Consider the following 21,430-nt stretch of genomic DNA (forward strand, 5'->3'; position numbering starts at 1 on the left):
TTCAGCAGCCTGGCCATCTCTGCCCGTTCAGCCTTTTCCCTGTGTGCCGGAATCAAAATAAACTCCCCCCGAACCACAACCGTAAGCGCATCCTACAGCTCCACATGCCCCCGGCTGGTGGTCCTCACCCACTCACACACCACCTCATCGCCAACAGCTCCACATCCAACCTCCATTGCAGGAACTGGTCTGAGACCACAATCGCTGAAAATGCCGAGTCCACCATCCGCAATGCATTGTCCACCACAAAAAAAGTAAATCCGGGTTAACCCTGTGCTCATGGGAAAAATACGAAAATTCCTTTGCCCTTGGCCTCCCAAAGCTCCATGGGTCCACCCCCCTCCCCCAAATACACTCCATAAACTCCTTCGCCACCGCTGATCAACTATATCCCTTTCTGGGTGTCACATGACCCCCAGGACCACCCTCGGATGTCCATCGTCGTCATCACGTTTCCAGCTGCGCCACACCAACTGCTCCCTTGTCAGCACCCCCCAAACAAAACAAAAACCCCATCCTCTCCTGCAGCAACCACTTGAACACCCCCCACTGTGCTCCCGTTAACTAGCCCACCCAGCTAGCATAGCGGCCCCCGCCCAAGGCCTCCAAACCTCCTACCCACCCGAATCCCCTCCCCCATCCACACTCCCGCAAGATTTTGATTTTTGTGATTTGATTTGATACCGAAGTACAGTGAAAAGTATTTTTCTGCGGCCAAGGGAACGTACACAGTACGTACATAGTAGACAAAAAGAATGATCAACAGAGAACATTGACAAATGGTACATCGACAAATAGTGATTGGTTACAGTGCGGAACAAGGGGACAAACAAAGCAAATAAATGAGCAAAAGCAGCAGGACATCGTGAATAGTGTTCTGACAGAAACAAACAGAATAAAGGTGCACTTCCCCTTGATGCTCCCCAAGCACCCTGCCACTAAGCCCAACAAAACATTTCAAAAGAGGAAAAGCTCTCCAACCACCACCAAAAAGAAACACCACCTCTAAAGTTCAGTGTCCTCCTCCTCCTGCCAGTCCATTGTCTCTCAGAAACTCCATTCCCGTAACAGCCTCCCCGAACAGGCGCCGGAATGTGGTGACTAGGGGCTTTTCACAGTAACTTCATTTGAAGCCTACTCGTGACAATAAGCGATTTTCATTTCATTCCCTCCTTTGGCATACCAAAATAGTATACTCGATTCTGGAAAGTCATCCAGAGGCGGGTCGGGTACAGCACCCCAAACTTCATCCCCTTCTTGAAGAGGGCAACCTTGACCCAGTTAAACACGAGCCTCCAGTTCTGCTCCCGGATCCTGGTGCACCTGCAGCACGTTCCCCTCCCAAGTGCACTTGTCGTTTGCCTTGCCCACCGAAGAATCTTCTCTTTGTCCAAGAATCGGTGCAGCTGCACGACCATCGCTCTTGGTGGTTCGCCTGCCTGGGTCTCCTCATAAGCGCCCTGTGCTCTCGGTCAACCTCCAGAGGCAGATCAAAGGCCTCATCCACCATTAGCTTTTCCGGAATCTTGCCACATACAGGGCGGCCTCTGCTCCTTCCATGACTTCAGCATCCCCACGATCTGCACATTTTGCCTTCTGGAGCGGTTCTCCAGATCATCCACCTTCTCCTTCAGCCTCTTTTGGGTTTCCTTCATCACTCCCATCTCGGCCACCAATGAGGTGATCTGTTCCTCGTGCTCCGCCACCTCCACTTTCTGGATCGCCTGGCCCTGGGACTACAGGCTCCGCTCCACTTGGTCAGTCCCTGCTTTGTGGAGCTCTACCACCTTGACTAGGTCCTCCAGGGTTCCCTTCTCTGCTGGCTGAACTTCTCATTTAAGAAGTCCACCTGTTGCTCTGTTGCGAACTGGATGGGCAGGACAGGCCCTTTGCCCTCTGCCATCTTGACCTGTGGCGCACAAAGATTCTCCTGCTCTACCAGCTCCCTTCATCTTGACCCACTCAAGTTGTGTGGATCCACCCATCAGCCACACCAGAGGAGTTACACTTTCTCCTAGCACTCCTCCACCTCTTTCCATCCAAACGTCCACCCCTCAGATGGGGAAGAGACTGAAAAAATGGGCGACCGCTCACTCCATGGCCCCCGCCGGAAATCCTGGAAATCATGCTTGACAAATCAACTGGAATTCTTTGAGACGTGACTAGTAGAGTTGATGAGAGGGAGCCAGTGGATGTGATTTATTTGGACTTTCAGAACGCTTTCGATAAAGTCCTACATATGAGATTAGCGTGTAAAATTAAAGCTCATTAGATTGGGAATAATGTATTTTGAGATGGATAGAAAACCGGTTAGCAGACAGAAAATAAAGGTAGGAATAAATGGGTCTTTTTCTGAATGGCATGCAGTGACTTGTGGGATACTTCAAGGATCGGTCTGGGACCCCAGCTATTTACAATATATCTCGATGATTTTGAGGAGGGAATGAAATGTAATATCTCCAAATTTGCTGATGACACAAAGTTGGGTGGGAGGGTGAGCTGTGAGGAGGATGAAGAGATCCTTAAGTATGATTTGGACAGGCTGAGTGAGTAGGAAAATGCATGGCAGATGCAGTATAATGTGGATAAGTATGAGGTTATCCACTTAGGTAGAAAAAAGTGGAAGGCAGATTATTATCTGAATCGCTATAAATTAATGGTTAGCGCTGCTGCTTCACAGCACCAGGGTCCTATCTTCGATTCCCACCTCGGGTGACTGTGGAGTTTACACTTTCTCCCTGTGTCTGTGTGGGTTTCCTCCTGGGTGCTCCGGTTTCCCTCCACAGTCCAAAGATGCGCAGGTTAGGTGGATTGGCCATGCTAAATTGCCCCTCAGTGTCTGGAGATGTGTAACTTTGACGGGGTGACGGGAATAGGGCAGAGGAGTGAGCCTCGGTAGGGTGCTCTTTCAGAGACCTCTGGTCCTCGTTCACCAGTCGCTTAAGGTAAGCATGCAGGTGCAGCAGACGGTAAAGAAGGCAAATGGTATGTTGGCCTTTATTACGAGAGGATTCGAAGTAAAGGACCAGGGATTTCATGCTGTACTTACACAGGGCATTGATGAGGCCACATTTGAAATATTGCATGTAGTTTTGGTCTCCTTATCTGAGGAAGGGTGATCTTGCTATTGGAGGAGTGCAGTGAAGGATTATATTCGCTGGAGTTCGAAAGAATAAAGGAGGATCTCAAAGAACAAAGAATAGTACAGTACAGGAACAGGCCCTTCGGCCCTCCAAATCTGCGCCGATCATGTTGCTTGTCGAAACCAAAACCTTCTGCACTTCCGGAGTCCCTAGCCCTCTATTCCCATCCTACTCATATCCTTGTCACTCGTCCCTGCTTCAACCATCTCCCCTGGCAGCAAGTCCCAGGAACTCACCACCCTCTTGTGTAAAAAAACTTGCCTCACACATCGCCTCTAAACTTTGCCCTCGCACCTTAAACCTATGCTCCCGAATAATTGACTCTTCCACCCTGGGGAAAAAGCTTCTGACTATCCACTCTGTCCATGTCACTCATAATTTTGTAAACTTCTGTCGGGTCGTCCCTCAACCTCCGTCGTTCAATCCGAAGACAATCAGAGTTTATCCAACTTCTCCTCATAGCTAATACCCTTGAGACCAGGCAACACCCTGGTAAACCTCTTCTGTACCCTCTCCAAAGCCTGCACATTCTTCTGGTAGTGTGGCGATGCAGTATTCAAAGTGTAGCCTAACTTAGGTTGTGTACAGCTACAGCATGACTTGTTAATTTTTATACTCAATTTCCTGACTAATGAAGGCAAGCATGCCATTTGCCTTCTTGACTACCGTCTACACCTGCGTTGCCAGTATCAGTGACCTGTGGACCTGTACACTCAGATATCTCTGACTGTCAATACTCTTGAGGATTCTACCATTCACTGTATATTCCTGACCTGCATTAGACCTTCCAAACTGTATTACCTCACATTTGTCCGGATTAAACTCCATCTGCCATCTCTCCGCCCAAGTCTCCAACCGATCTATATCCTGCTGTATCCTCTGACAGCCCTCATAGCTATCCACAATTCCACCTACCTTTGTGTCGTCCGCAAACTTATTAATCAGACCAGTTACATTTTGCTCCAAATCATTTTTATATATAAATATATATATATATATTTATTACAAACAGCAAAGGACCAGCACTGATTCCTGTCAAACATCACTAGTCACAACCCTCCATTCAGAAAAGCACCCTTCCATTGCTATTCTCTGTCTTCTATGACCTAGCCAGTTCTATATCCATCTTGCCAGCTCACTTCTGATCCTGTGTGACTTCGCCTTTTGTACCAGTTTGCTATGAGGGATCTTGTCAAAGGCTTTACTGAAGTCCATGCAGACAACATCTACTGCCCTACCCTCATCAATCATCTTCGGCTCTTCCTCAAAAAACTCGATCAGGTTAATGAGACACGACCTCCCCTTCACAAACCCATGCTGCCTCTCGCTAATAAGTCCGTTTGTTTCCAAATGGGAGTAAATCCAGTCTCGACGAATCCTCTCAAATAATTTCTGTAACTGACACAAGGCTCACCGGCCTGTAATTTCCTGGATTATCCTTGCTACGGTTCTTATACAAAGGAACAACATTGACTATTCTCCAATTCTCTGGGACTTCACCTGAGCCAGTGAGAATACAAAGATTTATGTCAAAGCCCTAGCAATTTCCTCCCCTACCTCCCTTAGTCGATCCCATCAGGCCCTGAGGACTTATCGACCTTAATGTTTTCAAGGTGCCCGACATCTCTTTTTGATATCGACATGGCCCAGACTCATCATCCACCAAGTCCTTCTATAGATTATAGAAAAATGTAGGAGCAATAGGGTGGTTGTGATGGGAGATTTTAACTTCCCCAACATTGAATGGGATTCATGGAGTGTTGGAGGCGTAGATGGAGCAGAGTTTGTAAGGAGCATTCAGGAAAGTTTTTTTTAGAGCAGTATGTAAATAGTCCAACTCTGGAAGGGGCCATACTGGACCTGGTATTGGGGAATGATCCCGGCCAGGTGGTTGAAGTTTCAGTCGGTGATTACTTTGAGATTAGCGATCACAATTCCGTAAGTTTTAGAATACTCATGGACAAGGACGATAGTGGTCCTAAAGGAAGAGTGCTAAATTGGGGAAAGGCAGAGTATAACAAAATTCGGCAGGAGCTAGGGAATGTGGATTGGGAGCAGCTGTTTAAGGGTAAATCCACATTTGAAATGTGGGAGTCTTTTAAGAAAAGGTTGATTAGAGTGCAGGGCAGACATGTTCCTGTGAAAATGAGAGATAGAAATGGCAAGATTAGGGAACCATGGATGACGGGTGGAATTATGTGACTAGCTAAGATGAAAAAGGAAGCATACATAAGATCGAGGCAACTCAAAACTGATGAAGCTTTGGAGGAATATCGGAAAAGTAGGACGGATCTCAAACGCGCAATAAAGAGGGCTAAAAGGGGTCATGAAATATCTTTGGCTTACAGGGTTAAGGAAAATCCCAAAGCCTTTTGTTCGTATGTAAGGAGCAAGAGGGTAACTAGAGAAAGGATTGGCCCACTCAAAGACAAAAGAGGGAATTTATGCGTGGAGTCAGAGGAAATGGGTGAGATTCTTAATGAGTACTTTGCATTGGTATTCACCAAGGAGAGGGACAGGACGCATGTTGAGGCTAGGGATGGATGTTTAAATACTCTAGGTCAAGTTGTCATACGGAAGGGGGAAGTTTTGGGTATTCTAAAAGACATTAAGGTGGACAAGTCCCCAGGACCGGATGGGATCTATCCCAGGTTACTGAGGGAAGCGAGGGTCGAAATAGCTGGGGCCTTAACAGATATCTTTGCAGCATCCTTGAGCACGGGTGAGGTCCCGGAGGACTGGAGAATTGCTAATGTTGTCCCTTTGTTTAAGAAGGGTAGCAGGGATAATCCAGGGAATTATAGACCTGTGAGCTTGACGTCAGTGGTAGGCAAACTGTTGGAGAAGATACTGAGATAGATAGATAGATAGAGAAATACAGCACAGAACAGGCCCTTCGGCCCACGATGTTGTGCCGAACTATTGTCCTAGGTTAATCATAGAATTTTGGACACGAAGGGCAATTTATCATGGTCAATCCACCCAACCTGCACATCTTTGGACTGAGGGATAGGATCTATTCACATCTGGAAGAAAATAGACTTATCAGTGCTAGGCAGAATGGTTTTGTGCAGGGAAGGTCATGTCTTACAAACCTAATAGAATTCTTTGAGGCAGTGACAAAGTTAATTGATCAGGGAAAGGTTGTAGATGTCATATACATTACTTTAGTAAGGCGTTTGATAAAGTTTCCCATGGCAGGTTGATGGAAAAAGTGAAGTCGTATGGGGTTCAGGGTGTACTAGCTAGATGGATAAAGAACTGGCTGGGCAACAGGAGACAGAGAGTAGTGGTGGAAGGGGGTGCTCAAAATGGAGAATTGTGACTAGTGGTGTTCCAGAGGGATCCGTGCTCGGACCACTGTTGTTTGTAGGTGGTCTGATTATCAAGTTTGCAGATGATACTAAGATTGGTGGAGTTGCAGATAGCGAGGAGGACTGTCAGAGAATACAGCAAAATATAGATAGATTGGAGAGTTGGGCAGAGAAATGGCAGATGGAGTTCAATCCAGGCAAATGTGAGGTGATGCATTTTGGAAGATCAAATTCAAAAGCGGACTATATGGTCAATGGAAGGGTCCTGGGGAAAATTGATGTGCAGAGAGATCTGGAAGTTCAGGTGCATTGTACCCTGAAGGTGGCAACGCAGGTTGATAAAGTGGTCAAGAAGGCATACAGCATGCTTGCCTTCATCGGACGGGGTATTGAGTACAAGAGTACAAGAGTCGGCAGGTCATGTTACAGTTGTATAGGACTTTGGTTAGGCCACGTTTGGAATACTGCGTGCAGTTCTGGTCGCCACATTACCAGAAGGATGTGGATGCTTTAGAGAGGGTGCAGAGGAGGTTCACCAGGATGTTGCCTGGTATGGAGGGTGCTAGCTATGAAGAAATGTTGAGTAGATTAGGATTGTTTTCGTTGGAAAGACGGAAAGATTGAGGTCTACAAAATTATGAGAGGTATGGACAGGGTGGATAGCAACAAGCTTTTTCCAAGATTAGGGGTGTCAATTACAAGGGGTCACGATTTCAAGGTGAGAGGGGGAAAGTTTAAGGGAGATGTGCGTGGAAAGTTTTTACGCAGAGGGTGGTGGGTGCCTGGAACGCTTTGCCAGCGGAGGTGGTAGAGGCGGGCACGATAGCATCATTTAAGATGCATCTAGACAGATATATGAACGGGCGGGAAACAGAGGGAAGTTGACCTTGGAAAATAGGAGACAGGTTTAGATAAAGGATCTGGATCGGTGCAGGCTGGGAGAGCCGAAGGGCCTGTTCCTGTGTTGTAATTTTCTGTGTTCTCTTTGTTGAATACTGATGTAAAGTACTCATTTAGTACCTCGTTCATTTCCTATGGCTCCACAGATAGAATCGCTCCTTGGAACTTGAGTGGACCAACCCTTTCCCTGGCTAGCCTCTTGCTCTTTATATTCACATAAAAAGCCTTCGGGTTTTCTTTAAGCCTGTTGGCCAAGGATGTTTTGTGATGCCTTTTAGTCCTCCTGACTCATTGACTCCTCAGTTCCTTCCTACTTTCTTTATATTCCTCAAGGACTTTGTCTGTTCCCAGCCCTTATGAATGCTTCATTTTTCTTTTTGACTAGGCTCATAATATCCCTTGTTATCCAAGGTTCCCGAAACTTGTCATACTTACCCTTCATTGTCACTGGAACATGCCGGGCCTGAATTCTTATAAACAGACATTTAAAAAAAACTCCGACATGTCAAATATTGATTTACCCTCAAACAGCCTCCCCCAATCTAAATTCTTCAGTTCCTGTCCAATATTGTTATAATTCGACTTCTCCCAATTTAGCACCTTTACCCGAGGAATACTCTTATCCTTATCCATAAGTACCTTAAAACGTACTAAATTATGGTCACTATTTCCAAATTGCTTCCTTACTGAAACTTCGACCACCTGGCCGGGCTCATTCCCCAATACTAGGTCCAGTACAGCCCCTTAGTTGGACTATCTACATATTGTTTCAAGAAGCCCTCCTGGAACTCCTTAAAAACTCTGCCCCATCCACGCCCCAATACTTAGTGAGGCACAGTCAATATAGGGAAAGTTAAAATCACCCACCACAACAACCCTTTGCTTTTACACCTTTCCAAAATTGGTCTACATATCTGTCCCTCTATCTCCCGCAGGCTGTTGGGAGGCTTATTGGATTTGTTTATTGTCACATGTACTGAGGTACAGCGAGAAGTGTTTTTCTGCGAGCAGTTCAAACAGATCATTTAGTACATAAAAAGTAAATAGAATCAAAAGAAAATACATAGTAGGGCAACACAAGGTCCACAATGTAAATATATAGTCATCGGCATCGGGTGAAGCATACTGGAGTGTAATATTAATCAGATCAATCGTTTCGGAGTCTGGTGACAGTGGGGAAGAAGCTGTTTTTGAGTCTGTTCGTGCGTGTTCTCAGACTTCTGTATCTCCTGCCCGATGGAAGAAGTTGGAAGAGTGAGTAAGCTGGGTGGGAGGGGTCTTTGATTATGCTGCTCGCTTTCCCCCGGCAGCGGGAGGTGTAGATGGAGTCGATGGATGGGAGGCAGTTTTGTGTGATGGACTGGGCTGTGTTCACGACTCTCTGAAGTTATATTGAAGTCCCAACACTGATTGCTCCCTTCCTATTCCTGAGCTCTACCCATATTGCCTCGCTATATGAGCTCAGGAATAGGAGTGTCCTCCCGCAGTACAGCTGTGATATTATCTTTAACCAGTTGTGAAACTCTCCCACCCCTTTTACATCCCCCTCTATCCCGCCTGAAGCATTTAAATCCTGGAACGTTTAGCTGCCAATTCCTGTCCCTTCAACCACGTCTCTGCAATGGCAACAACATTATAGTTCCAAACTCTTAAGTTCATTTGCTTTACCTGTTATACTTCTCGCATTGAAATAAATGCACTTCAGACCACCGGTCCTGTTGTGTTCAGCAATGCCTCCCTACCTGCTCTTCTTCTGAGTCTTACTGGCCCTATTCTCTAGCTCTCCCCCAGTTGTTTCACCTTCTGACCACCTAATCTGCTTCCCACTCCCTCCACACTAGTTTAAATCCTCCCCAGTGACTCGAGCAAACCTCATGGCCAACTAGAAACCTAGAAAATTCTGACACGACTTGACAGGGTAGATGTAGGAGGGATGTTTCCAGTGGCAGGGGAGTCCAGAAACGGGGCGCTCAGTCTAAGGATATGGGGTAAACCATTTAGGACTGAGATTAGGAGAAATTTCTTCACCCAGAGAACAGTAAGGCTGCGGAATTCACTGCCACAGGGAGCAGTTGAGGCCAAAGCTTGTATGATTTCAAGAGGGAGCTAAAGGGATCAAAGGATATGGGGGGAAAGTGAGAACAGGTTATTGAGTTACACGATCAGCCATGATCATATTGAATGGCGGAGCAGGCTCGAAGGGCTAAATGGCCAAATCCTGCCTCTCAGAGGGCATTTAAGAGTCAAGTACCAGCCTCCCCAAACAGGCACCGCAATGTGGCGACTAGGGACTTTTCATTTGAAGCCTACGTGTGACAATAAGCGATTTTTATTTTCATTTTTTTCATTCACTATATTTCTATAGATCTGGAGTCACTGACCAGGTGAAAACAGCAGGTTTCCTTCCCCAGTGAACCAAATGGGTATTTATGACAATCGACAATGGTTTCATAGTCATAGAATCATAGGATTACTACAGTGTACCATTTGGCCCATCGAATCTTCACCGACCCTCCGAAAGAGCACCCTACCTAGCACCACGCCCCTACCCTATCCCAGTAACCCCACCTAACATGTTGGACACTAAGGGGCAATTTAGCATGGCCACTCCACCTAACCTGCACATCTTTGGACTGTGGGAGGAAACTGGAGCACCCGGAGGAAACCCACGCAGACACGGGGAGAACGTGCAGACTCCACACAGTCACCGGAGGCCGGAATTGAACCTGGCTGCTGGAGCTGTGAGGCAGCAGTGCTAACCACAGTCCCATTTTATTTCCAAATTCTTTATGATTTCAAACTTCACCATATATGGAATTAACCTGGGACCTGGATTGCAAGTCCAATGACAAAACCACTATGTCACCTCCCTTGCAGGTGATAGTGTTTCCAAGTCTGCTGCCCTGGTTCTTTGATGTGGAGGTGCTGCCGTTGGACTGAGGTGGGCACAGTAAGAAGTCTTACAACACCAGGTTAAAGCTCGACAGGTTTATATGGAATCTTGCAATCATCTTGCATCATTGGCTTTGTCTTTATATGCTGTGTTTGTGTAATCTACCTCTTCATTCACCTGATGAAGAAGCTGAGCTCCAAAAGCTAGTGATTCCAAATAAACCTGTTAGACTTTGTTGTAAGACTTCTTGCTGGTTCTTTGAGGCGATAGAGAGGGTGTGGGTTTAGAAGGATGCTTGTGAGTTGCCTCAGTGCATCAATACACACTGCTTTGAGTATGAGTTGGCTGAATTGAGGTGGTGCAGATTTGTTTTAAGTTAGAGATTGGTTGTTTATTTATAATCACACGATCAGACCATTCTGGATTGCGAAGCAAAGAGTAACAATATATTACCAAAGAGTAATATAACATAGTACCAGGTGATTAGCTACATAAACTAGCTAGTGTAAATGAGTAAGATTAGAAAAAGAAAAAACTAAGAAGTTATTCGACTTACGAAGCACCAACCTGAGACTGCAGAACTTCGACAAATCCAGGGTCGATGGATAAAGCTCAAGCTCCTCGACATCGAAGGATCACCGGTAACCTAAATGTAAACTGACGTTTGTTCAAACAGCAATTCCAAATTTATTTAGAGGCTTCCGATTTGAATAATGCTACCGATGCTTGTAAAATTGCTCTTCCATTAACTATGGCGGGTCCATATGCCATTGAGATCTATAATTCTTTTCAGTACATGGCAGATCAAGATAAAACAAAGTTTGATGTAATTCTTGCAAAATTTGAGAACCATTGTATAATCCAAACTAATGAAACGTTTGAGCATTTAAAAAATAAATATTTTATTGAGCTATTTTTGGTTTTACAATAACAAAATAAACAATGTACGTGAACCTTTAAACATAGTGCAAAAGCCTGCTTCCTCCCTTACAATTCCCACCGTTATTAACCCCCTACTCTAAGCTAAACTGAGACGCCACCCTTCTGCTGACGATTAATTTTCCGCAAAGAAGTCGACGAACGGTTGCCACCTCCAGGCGAACCCTGACAGTGACCCTCTCAAGTCGAACTTGATTTTCTCCAAACAGAGAAAGCTCAGATTTGAGCATTTTATTTTTAACAAGAGATTGCAAAACAAGGGTGACTCGATTAAACTGCACAATCCTGTAACTTCTCCGCACTGAATGATTCCATGATAAGAGACCAAATTGTCTTTGGCACAAATGATGAAAAACTGAGAGAAAGATTACTTGGGCAAAAGGATCTAACTCTAGAAATCGCAATTGAAATGTGTCGTGTTCATCAGCAATCGTAAAATCGATACCAAGAGTATTATCTCCATGAAAAAGGTGCGAAAATTCACCACAAGGTAGAGTGTGTTAAGGCAGTGTCGCAGATGAAAAAGGTGCACGTTTTGGGCGGCAGCCATCTTGTACACGTGCATTCTAACCCTGCACCTCTGCATTTCATCAAAAGATGCGAGATGGACGAAAGCCAATCTGCGCGAAGAAGTACCTTGCGTGATGATGTCAACGTCATGATGTGTTCAAGGTGCAGAACCTCCCTGCAAAAAAAATTGCCCTGCCAAAGGAAAACGATGCTCACAATGTGGCAAATTAAACCATTTTGCTGCTCCGTGCAGATCATCACTCGCATTTACATTTGCAAAACCCAATACAAGATAGATTAATGTACAAAGTGTTGAATCTAAGGAAGAAGACTTTGAACAGAATTTTTCAACAGACACAGATGTCCACTCTCTGGAAAACACTTTCTTTCTAGTAATCACAAGAGAAATTTGCTAACACCACTGAAGTAACATTGCCGCTTAAATTATCCTTCAAGGAGAATTCCTGCTCCACTCACAGAAAGATTAAAACGTGAATTAGAAAGGCTACAACAACAAGGAATAATTTCAAGAGTCACTGAACCGACTGACTGGGTCAGTTCGATGGTTTGTGTGAAGAAACCTTCAGGTGATCTGTGGTATGGAGAGACCCCAAGGAGCTCAACAAGAACATCATGAGGGAACACTATCCCATTCCAAAATGAGAGGAGTTCACTAGTGAGATGGCTAATGCAGCATCTTCACCAAATTAGATGCATCGCAAGGTTTCTGGAAAATGCAGTTGGGTGACACAAACAGAAAGCTCTGCACCTTCAACACACCTTTTGGCAGATTTTGCTTTCACAGAATACCTTTCAGAATAATCTGCATCTGAAATCTTCCACCGCATTATGGAACAGATGACTGAGGGCATAGAAGGTGTTTGTGTCAATGTCGACCACATTATCATATGGCCATCAACAAAGGAAGAACATGAAAATTAAATGAAAATCGCTTATTGTCACAAATAGGCTTCAAATGAAGTTACTGTAAAAGCCCCTAGTCGCCACATTCTGACGACTGGTCAGGGAGGCCGATACAGGAATTGAACCTGCGCTGCTGGCCTGCCTTGCTTTGCTTTAAAAGCCAGCTATTTAACCTTGTGCTAAGCCAGCCCATGACATCTCTCAAGACTGAGAACGTTTTTCAACGAATACACAAGTATGGTCTAAAGCTGAACCAATCCAAGTGTAGTTTTGGCACTTCCACGCTCAAGATCCTTGGAGACCAGATTTCTGAACATGGTGTGCGACCTGACACTGACAAGATTGCGGCCATTCAGGGAATGAACGTCCCAGAGGACAATAAAGCAGTACTATATTTTCTAGGTGTTGTAAATTTTTTAGACAAATTCCTGCCTAATCTATCAACCAGAACAACAGCTCTTAGAAATTTGATCAAAAGGTCAACCACATTTGAATGGACAACTGAATGGAAAAGATCAACCTCATCCGAGAAAAGACAAAGAGGGATGCAATGCTGCAATGCGTTATACACCATATCAACAATGGGTGGCCAAAAGGGCATTGTCCTGAATTTAGAAATGTTCAAGTAGATTTGACAATCGTGGATGGGTTGTTGCTTCGACTGGACCAGATCGTCATACCACTGTCTCTCCGACCAATGATTCTCAACCAAATTCATGAAGGTCACCTCAGTATTGAAAAGTGCAAGCGAAGGGCTAGACAAGCAGTATACTGGCCAGGTATTAATCGGGACATCACTGATATGGTACTTGGATGTGAGACATGTCCGAAGTTTCAGCCTCTGCAATGCAAGGAGAAACGAGAACAACATGCATTAGAAACATCTCCTTGGGCCAAAGTTGGTATAGACATATTTTACTGCAATGGTTGTGATTGTGTTCTGATAATCGACCATTACTCGAATTTTCCGGAGGTCATGAAGTTACCTGATCTAACATCCAAGTCTGTCATCAAAGCAAGTAAAGAAACTTTTGCAAGACATGGAATACCTATCACTATCACTGCCGGCGTTTGACTGGGGTGCTCACAGTAAGAAGTCTTACAACACCAGGTTAAAGTCCAACAGGTTTTTTTCGAATCACTAGCTTTCGGAGTACAGAGGAAGGAGCAGTGCTCCGACAGTTATTGATTCAAAACAAACCTGTTGGACTTTAACCTGGTGTTGTAAGGCTTCTTACTGTACCACTGTCATGTCAGATAATGGACCGTGTTGCAACAGCAATTACTGGGCCAAGTTTTCACGACTTTACAACTTTACACATATAACGTCAAGTCCACATTACCCGCAGTCGAACAGGAAAGTAGAAAAAGGAGTCCATATAATTAAACAACTTATAAACAAAGCTTTGGATTCTTCGTCAGACATCAATCTTGCGCTGCTATCCTACAGAACAACGACTCTTTCAATTGGACTATCACCAGCACAAATGCTAATGAAACGAGATTTGAGAACAACATTCCATCAATACCTCTTCTAAATCCAGATCATCTGCCAGTGATACAGAAAATGAAACAGCAGCGTGAATGACAGAGAATGTACTACGATCAGCATACAACCAATCTGGACTCATTGCTTCCAGATGATACCGTCAGGATCAAGATACCTGATGGAGGTTGGTCTGCTCCTGCCAGAGTCATCAGACAAGCAGCACCACGTTCTTGCACAGTTCAAACAGCTGAAGGAAAAATACTTCAAAGAAATCGTCGAGCACTTCAAAAAATTAAGCTAAACACAAAAGTCTTTCCAGACATAAAACTTCATGAGAGTATATTTCATGATACTCTAACCGACACTCAAGTTTGTGATGACACACGAAGAACTGTAAAAACTTCAACGTCACTTCCTCGTGAATTAAGGAGATCCACGAGAAGAAGAAGAAAACCTAATAGACTGAATTTGTAAATAATTTACAGTGAACTTTGTAAGCGTTACTCATTTTACTATGTACAAAGATATACATATCATGCTTTATTATAATATTCTACATTTTTCCTTTTGTCACACATCAGAAAGAAATGTTTAAAAAAAGGGGATGTAATGATATGTATATATGTAGGACAAGTAAAGAGTTAATTATTACATCTCCGTGTAACACAACCACTAGAGGGCACCACTGGTTCCCACTATAAATCTATGAACTCTGGGGATCTTGGGTACTTCTAACCAGGAGATTCTAGACAGTAGAGTGTAAGAGAGATAGATCACAGCATAGTTAAGAATAGGTAGAAGCAGCACGTGTAGTTTAAATTTGTTGTTGCTTCAATATATCTTACTTGATTACTATTTATAGTTCTGTGGAGTGTGTGAACTCAATATTAATTAATCATTATTCAATCAATCAGTTTTGCTTTAAGTTAGAGATTGGTGATTTATTTATAATCACACCATCAGACCATTCTGGATTGCGAAGCAAAGAGTAACGATATATTACCAAAGAGTAATATAACACATTTCACAATTGACATTTTTTTTTCCTGTTTCAGGTATCTGGTTAATTTCTTGCTGGATGCCACTCTGGGGATGCTTCTGATTTACGCTGGAGTGCGAATTGTGGGTGTCCTTGTAGAATGGCGACATTGGGAGTCTCTTCGTTTCGGCGAGTATGGTGAGGCAACATTAATTCCTTTTGTTTTTATCTTTCTGACTCTTAATCTTTTTATTCCCCTGAAGACAAGAGTCTGGGAATTTTGTACCTTTACTGCATGTGAGACAAAATAGGAAGCAGCTGCTTGGTGCAGAGTGTGATCGCTCAGCGATATTGTTCAAAGCGTCATACATTATTAAATATCATTGGTCTAAATATTTTTTAAAAATAGTTTTATTCACTATATTTTCATCATTTTCAGCATACGTAAAAAAGAAAACAACAGCAGAAGAACCCCAACAGCCTAAACCTAAACTTAGACTCATAAAATAGAGACAGACACAAACAATGTAACTCCAATCCCCCCCCCCCCCCCCCAACCTTAGCATTCAATGGCAACCGGCTCCCGAAAGTGCATAATAAACAAACTTAACGTTGGCTGGGAGGTCCAAGTAGTGAAAATGAATATTCTGCCGAGTTTCTTGGATAGAGCAGGGACAGGAATGGTTGTTGCAGGTGCCGGGATTTAGATATTTCAGTAAGCTCAGGGAAGGTGGTAAAAGAGGGGGAGGGGTGGCATTGTTAGTCAAGAGCAGTATTACGGTGGCAGAAAGGACGTTTGATGAGGACTAGTCTACTGAGGTAGTATGGGCTGAGGTTAGAAACAGGAAAGGAGAGGTCACCGTTAGGGATTTTCTATAGGCCTCCGAAAAGTTCCGGAGATGTAGAGGAAAGGATTTCAAAGATGATTCTGGGTAGGAGTGAAAGTAATAGGGTAGTTGTTATGGGGGACTTTAACTTTCCAAATATTGACTGGAAACGCTATAGTTCGAGTACTTTAGATGGGTCTGTTTTTGTCCACAGTATGTAGATGGGCCAACGAGAGGCAAGGCCATATTGGATTTGGTACTGGGTAATGAACCAGGACAGGTGTTAGATTTGGAGGTTGGTGAGCACTTTGGTGATAGTGACCACAATTCGATAACGTTTACTTTAGTGATGGAAAGGGATAGGTATATACCACAGGGCAAGAGTTATATCTGGGGGAAAGGCAATTATGATGTGATGAGGCAAGACTTGGGATGCATTGGATGGGAAGGGAAACTGCAGGGGATGGGCACAATGGAAATGTGGAGCTTGTTCAAGAAACAGCTACTGCGTGTCCTTGATAAGATGGGATGGGAACCGATGCAGGAAGTTGGAAGGTAGTAAAACCAGGGACAGAAGCAAAAGGAAGTAAGGGGGAAAGTGCAAGACAGAGAAGACATAGTCAAAAATCAAAAAGGGCGACAGTACAAGGTACAGTGACTGAGGGGAGCTCAGTGAATAGGCCCAGTAATACTAAAAGGAGTAAAACTGGAGATGTTAAGATTCAAAACAGAGGTAAAAAAAAACCAACATAAGTGTACTTTACCTGAATGCTCATAGTATTCGGAATAAAGTCAATGAGTTGATGGCGCAAATCATCGTGAATGACTATGATTTAGTGGCCATTACTGAAACATGGTTAAAGGATGGTCACGACTGGGAGTTAAATATCCGAGAGTATCAAACTATTCGGAAGGACAGAGTGGATGGTAAGGGAGGTTGTGTAGCTCTGTTATTTAAGGATGAGATCCGGGCAATAGTTAGGGATGATATCGGTGCTATGGAGGATAAGGTTGAATCCATTTGGGTGGAAATCAGGAATAGTAAGGCGAAAAAGTCACTGATAGGAGTAGTCTATCGGCCACCAAATAGTAACGTTATGGTGGGGCAGGCAATAAACAAAGAGATAACTGATGCATGTAGAAATGGTACAGCAGTTATCATGGGGGATTTTAATCTACATGTCGATTGGTTTAACCGGGTCGGTCAAGGCAACCTTGAGGAGGAGTTTATAGAATGTATCCGCGATAGTTTCCTAGAACAGTATGTAATGGAACCTACGAGGGAACAAGCGGTCCTAGATCTTGTCCTGTGTAATGAGACAGGATTGATTCATGATCTCATAGTTAGGGATCCTCTCGGAAGGAGCGATCACAATATGGTGGAATTTAAAATACAGATGGAGGATGAGAAGGTAAAATCAAATACTAGTGTTTTGTGTTTAAACAAAGGAGATTACAATGGGATGAGAGAAGAACTAGCTAAGGTAGACTGGGAGCAAAGACTTTATGGTGGAACAGTTGAGGAACAGTGGAGAACCTTCCAAGTGATTTTTCACAGTGCTCAGCAAAGGTTTATACCCACAAAAAGGAAAGACAGTAGAAAGAGGGAAAATCGACCGTGGATATCTAAGGAAATAAGGGAGAGTATCAAATTGAAGGAAAGAGCATACAAAGTGGCAAAGATTAGTGGGAGACTAGAGGACTGGGAAATATTTAAGGGGCAACAGAAAGCTACTAAAAAAACTATAAAGAAGAGTACGATAGAGTATGAGAGTAAACTTGCTCAGAATATAAAAGCAGACAGCAAAAGTTTTTACAAATATATAAAGCAAAAAAGAGTGGCTAAGGTAAATATTGGTCCTTTAGAGGATGAGAAGGGAGTTTTAATAATGGGAGATGAGGAAATGGCTGAGGAACTGAACAGGTTTTTTGGGTCGGTCTTCACAGTGGGAGACACAAATAACATGCCAATGACTGATAGAAATGAGGTGATGACAGGTGATGACCTTGAGAGGATTGTTATCACTAAGGAGGTAGTGATGGGCAAGCTAAAGGTAGACAAGTCTCCTGGCCCTGATGGAATGCATCCCAGAGTGCTAAAAGAGATGGCTAAGGAAATTGCAGATGCACTAGGGATGATTTACCAAAATTCACTAGACTCTGGGGTGGTCCCGGTGGATTGGAAATTAGCAAACGTGACACCGCTGTTTAAAAAAGGAGGTAGGCAGAGAGCAGGAAATTATAGGCCAGTGAGCTTAACGTCGGTAGTAGGGAAGATGCTGGAATCTATCATCAAGGAAGAAATAGCGAGGCATCTGGATAGAAATTGTCCCATTGGGCAGACGCAGCATGGGTTCATAAAGGGCAGGTCGTGTCTAACTAATTTAGTGGAATTTTTTGAGGACAATACCAGTGCAGTGGATAACGGGGAGCCAATGGATGTGGTATATCTGGATTTCCAGAAAGCTTTTGACAAGGTGCCACACAAAAGGCTGCTGCATAAGAAAAAGATGCATGGCATTAAGGGTAAAGTAGTAGCATGGATAGAGGATTGGTTAATTAATAGAAAGCAAAGAATGGGGATTAATGGGTGCTTCTCTGGTTGGCGATCAGTAGATAGTGGTGTCCCTCAGGGATCCGTGTTGGGCCCACAATTTTTCACAATTTACATAGATGATTTGGAGTTGGGGACCAAGGGCAATGTGTCCAAGTTTGCAGATGACACCAAGATGAGTGGTAAAACGAAAAGTGCAGAGGATACTGGAAGTCTGCAGAGGGATTTGGATAGGTTAAGTGAATGGGCTAGGGTCTGGCAAATGGAATACAATGTTGACAAATGTGAGGTTATCCATTTTGGTAGGAATAACAGCAAACGGGATTATTATTTAAACAATAAAATATTAAAGCATGCTGCTGTGCAGAGAGACCTGGGTGTGCTAGTGCATGAGTCACAGAAAGTTGGTTTACAGGTGCAACAGGTGATTAAGAAGGCAAATGGAATTTTGTCCTTTATTGCTAGAGGGATGGAGTTTAAGACTAGGGAGGTTATGCTGCAATTGTATAAGGTGTTAGTGAGGCCACACCTGGAGTATTGTGTTCAGTTTTGGTCTCCTTACTTGAGAAAGGACGTACTGGCACTGGAGGGTGTGCAGAGGAGATTCACGAGGTTAATCCCAGAGCTGAAGGGGTTGGATTACGAGGAGAGGTTGAGTAGACTGGGACTGTACTCGTTGGAATTTAGAAGGATGGGGGGGATCTTATCGAAACATTTAAAATTATGAAGGGAATAGATAGGATAGATGCGGGCAGGTTGTTTCCACTGGCGGGTGAAAGCAGAACTAGGGGGCATAGCCTCAAAATAAGGGGAAGTAGATTTAGGACTGAGTTTAGGAGGAACTTCTTAACCCAAAGGGTTGTAAATCTATGGAATTCCTTGCCCAGTGAAGCAGTTGAGGCTCCTTCATTAAATGTTTTTAAGATAAAGATTGATAGTTTTTTTGAAGTATAAAGGGATTAAGGGTTATGGTGTTCAGGCAGGAAAGTGGAACTGAGTCCACAAAAGATCAGCCATGATCTCCTTGAATGGCGGAGCAGGTTCGAGGGACAAGATGGCCTACTCCTGCTCCTAGTTCTTATGGGGTTATTGGGTTATGGGGTTTGGCTTAAGTGGGTCGGTGCAGACTCGATGGGCCGAATGGCCTCCTTCTGTCCTGTATGTTCTATGTTCTTCATATTCTGATTAATACGGTGCCCCACGCTACCCATTGGACTATAAAGTCCACAAAAGATCAGCCATGATCTCCTTGAATGGCGGAGCAGGTTCGAGGGACAAGATGGCCTACTCCTGCTCCTAGTTCTTATGTTCTTATAAGTATGTACCTGCCAGGCAGTGAGGAAGTGGTTGAGCGAGGGAACCGTGGTTTACTAAAGTAGTTGAAACACTTATCAAGAGGAAGAAGGAGGCTTATGTAAAGATGTGACATGAAGGTTCAGTTAGGGCACTCGAGAGTTACAAGTTAGCCAGGAAGGACCTAAAGCGAGAGCTAAGAAGAGCCAGAAGGGGACATGAGAAGTCTTTGACAGGTAGGATCAAGGATAACCCTAAAGCTTTCTATAGATATGTCAGGAATAAAAGAATGACTAGGGTAAGAGTAGGGCCAGTCAAGTACAGTAGTGGGAAGTTGTGCGTGGAATCCGAGGAGATAGGAGAGGGGCTAAATGAATATTTTTTTGTCAGTATTCACACAGGAAAAAGACAATGTTGTCGAGGAGAATGCTGAGATACAGGCTACTAGACTAGAAGGGCTTGAGGTTCATAAGGAGGAGATGTTAGCAATTCTGGAAAGTGTGAAAATAGATAAGTCTCCTGGGCTAGATGGGATTTATCCTAGGATTCTCTGGGAAGCTAGGGAGGAGATTGCTGAGCCTTTGGCTTTGATCTTTAAGTCATCTTTGTCTACAGGAATAGTTCCAGAAGACTGGCGGATAGCAAATGTTGTCCCGTTGTTCAAGAAGGGAGTAGAGACAACCCCGGTAACTATAGACCAGTGAGCCTTACTTCTGTTGTGGGCTAAGCCTTGGAAAGGTTTATAAGAGATAGGATGTATAATCATCTGGAAAGGAATAATTTGATTAGAGATGGAATAGAATTTGACCAAACAGGTGGATGAGGGTGAAGCAATTGATGTGGTGTATATGGATTTCAGTAAAACGTTTGATAAGGTTCCCCATGGTAGGCTATTGCAGAAAATACAGAGGCATGGGATTCAGGGTGATTTAGCAGTTTGGATCAGAAGGTGGCTAGCTGGAAGAAGACAAAGGGTGGTGGTTGATGGGAAATGTTCAGACTGGAGTCCAGTTACTAGTGGTGTACCACAAGGATCTGTTTTGGGGCCACTGCTGTTTGTCATTTTTATAAATGACCTGGAGGAGGGCGGAGAAGGATGGGTGAGTAAATTTGCAGATGACACTATAGTCGGTGGAGTTGTGGACAGTGCGGAAGGATGTTACAAGTTACATAGGGACATAGATAAGCTGCAGAGCTGGGCTGAGAGGTGGCAAATGGAGTTTAATGCAGAAAAGTGTGAGGTGATTCATATTGGAAGGAATAACAGGAAGTCAGTACTGGGCTAATCGTAAGATTCTTGGTAGTGTTGATGAGCAGAAAGATCTCGGTTTCCATGTACATAGATCCCTGAAAGTTGCCACTCAAGTTGAGAGGGTTGTTAAGAAGGAGTACGGTGTATTAGCTTTTATTGGTAGAGGGATTGAGTTTCGGAGCCATGAGGTCATGTTGCAGCTGTACAAAACTCTGGTGCGGCCGCATTTGGAGTATTGCGTGCAGTTCTGGTCGCCGCATTATAGGAAGGATGTGGAAGCATTGGAAAGGGTGCAGAGGAGATTTACCAGAATGTTACCTGGTATGGAGGGAAGATCTTATGAGGAAAGGCTGAGGGACTTAGAATTAAGGCTGTTTTCGTTAGAGAGAAGAAGGTTAAGAGGTGACTTAATT

At 44.0% G+C, this 21,430-nt stretch overlaps 1 protein-coding gene across 1 annotated transcript in view; it reads left to right on the plus strand.

Annotated features, from left to right (window-relative positions):
• Positions 1-21,430, plus strand: part of LOC119973697 (store-operated calcium entry regulator STIMATE-like) — a 194,117-nt gene that overhangs the window by 37,341 nt on the left and 135,346 nt on the right. Inside the window, exon 4 of the mRNA XM_038812072.1 lies at positions 15,168-15,289. Coding sequence (XP_038668000.1) covers positions 15,168-15,289 — 122 coding nt within the window. The remainder of the gene's footprint in view (positions 1-15,167; positions 15,290-21,430) is intronic.

Source organism: Scyliorhinus canicula, chromosome 11 (assembly GCF_902713615.1).
Source record: "Scyliorhinus canicula chromosome 11, sScyCan1.1, whole genome shotgun sequence".
Taxonomy (NCBI): Eukaryota; Metazoa; Chordata; class Chondrichthyes; order Carcharhiniformes; family Scyliorhinidae; genus Scyliorhinus; species Scyliorhinus canicula.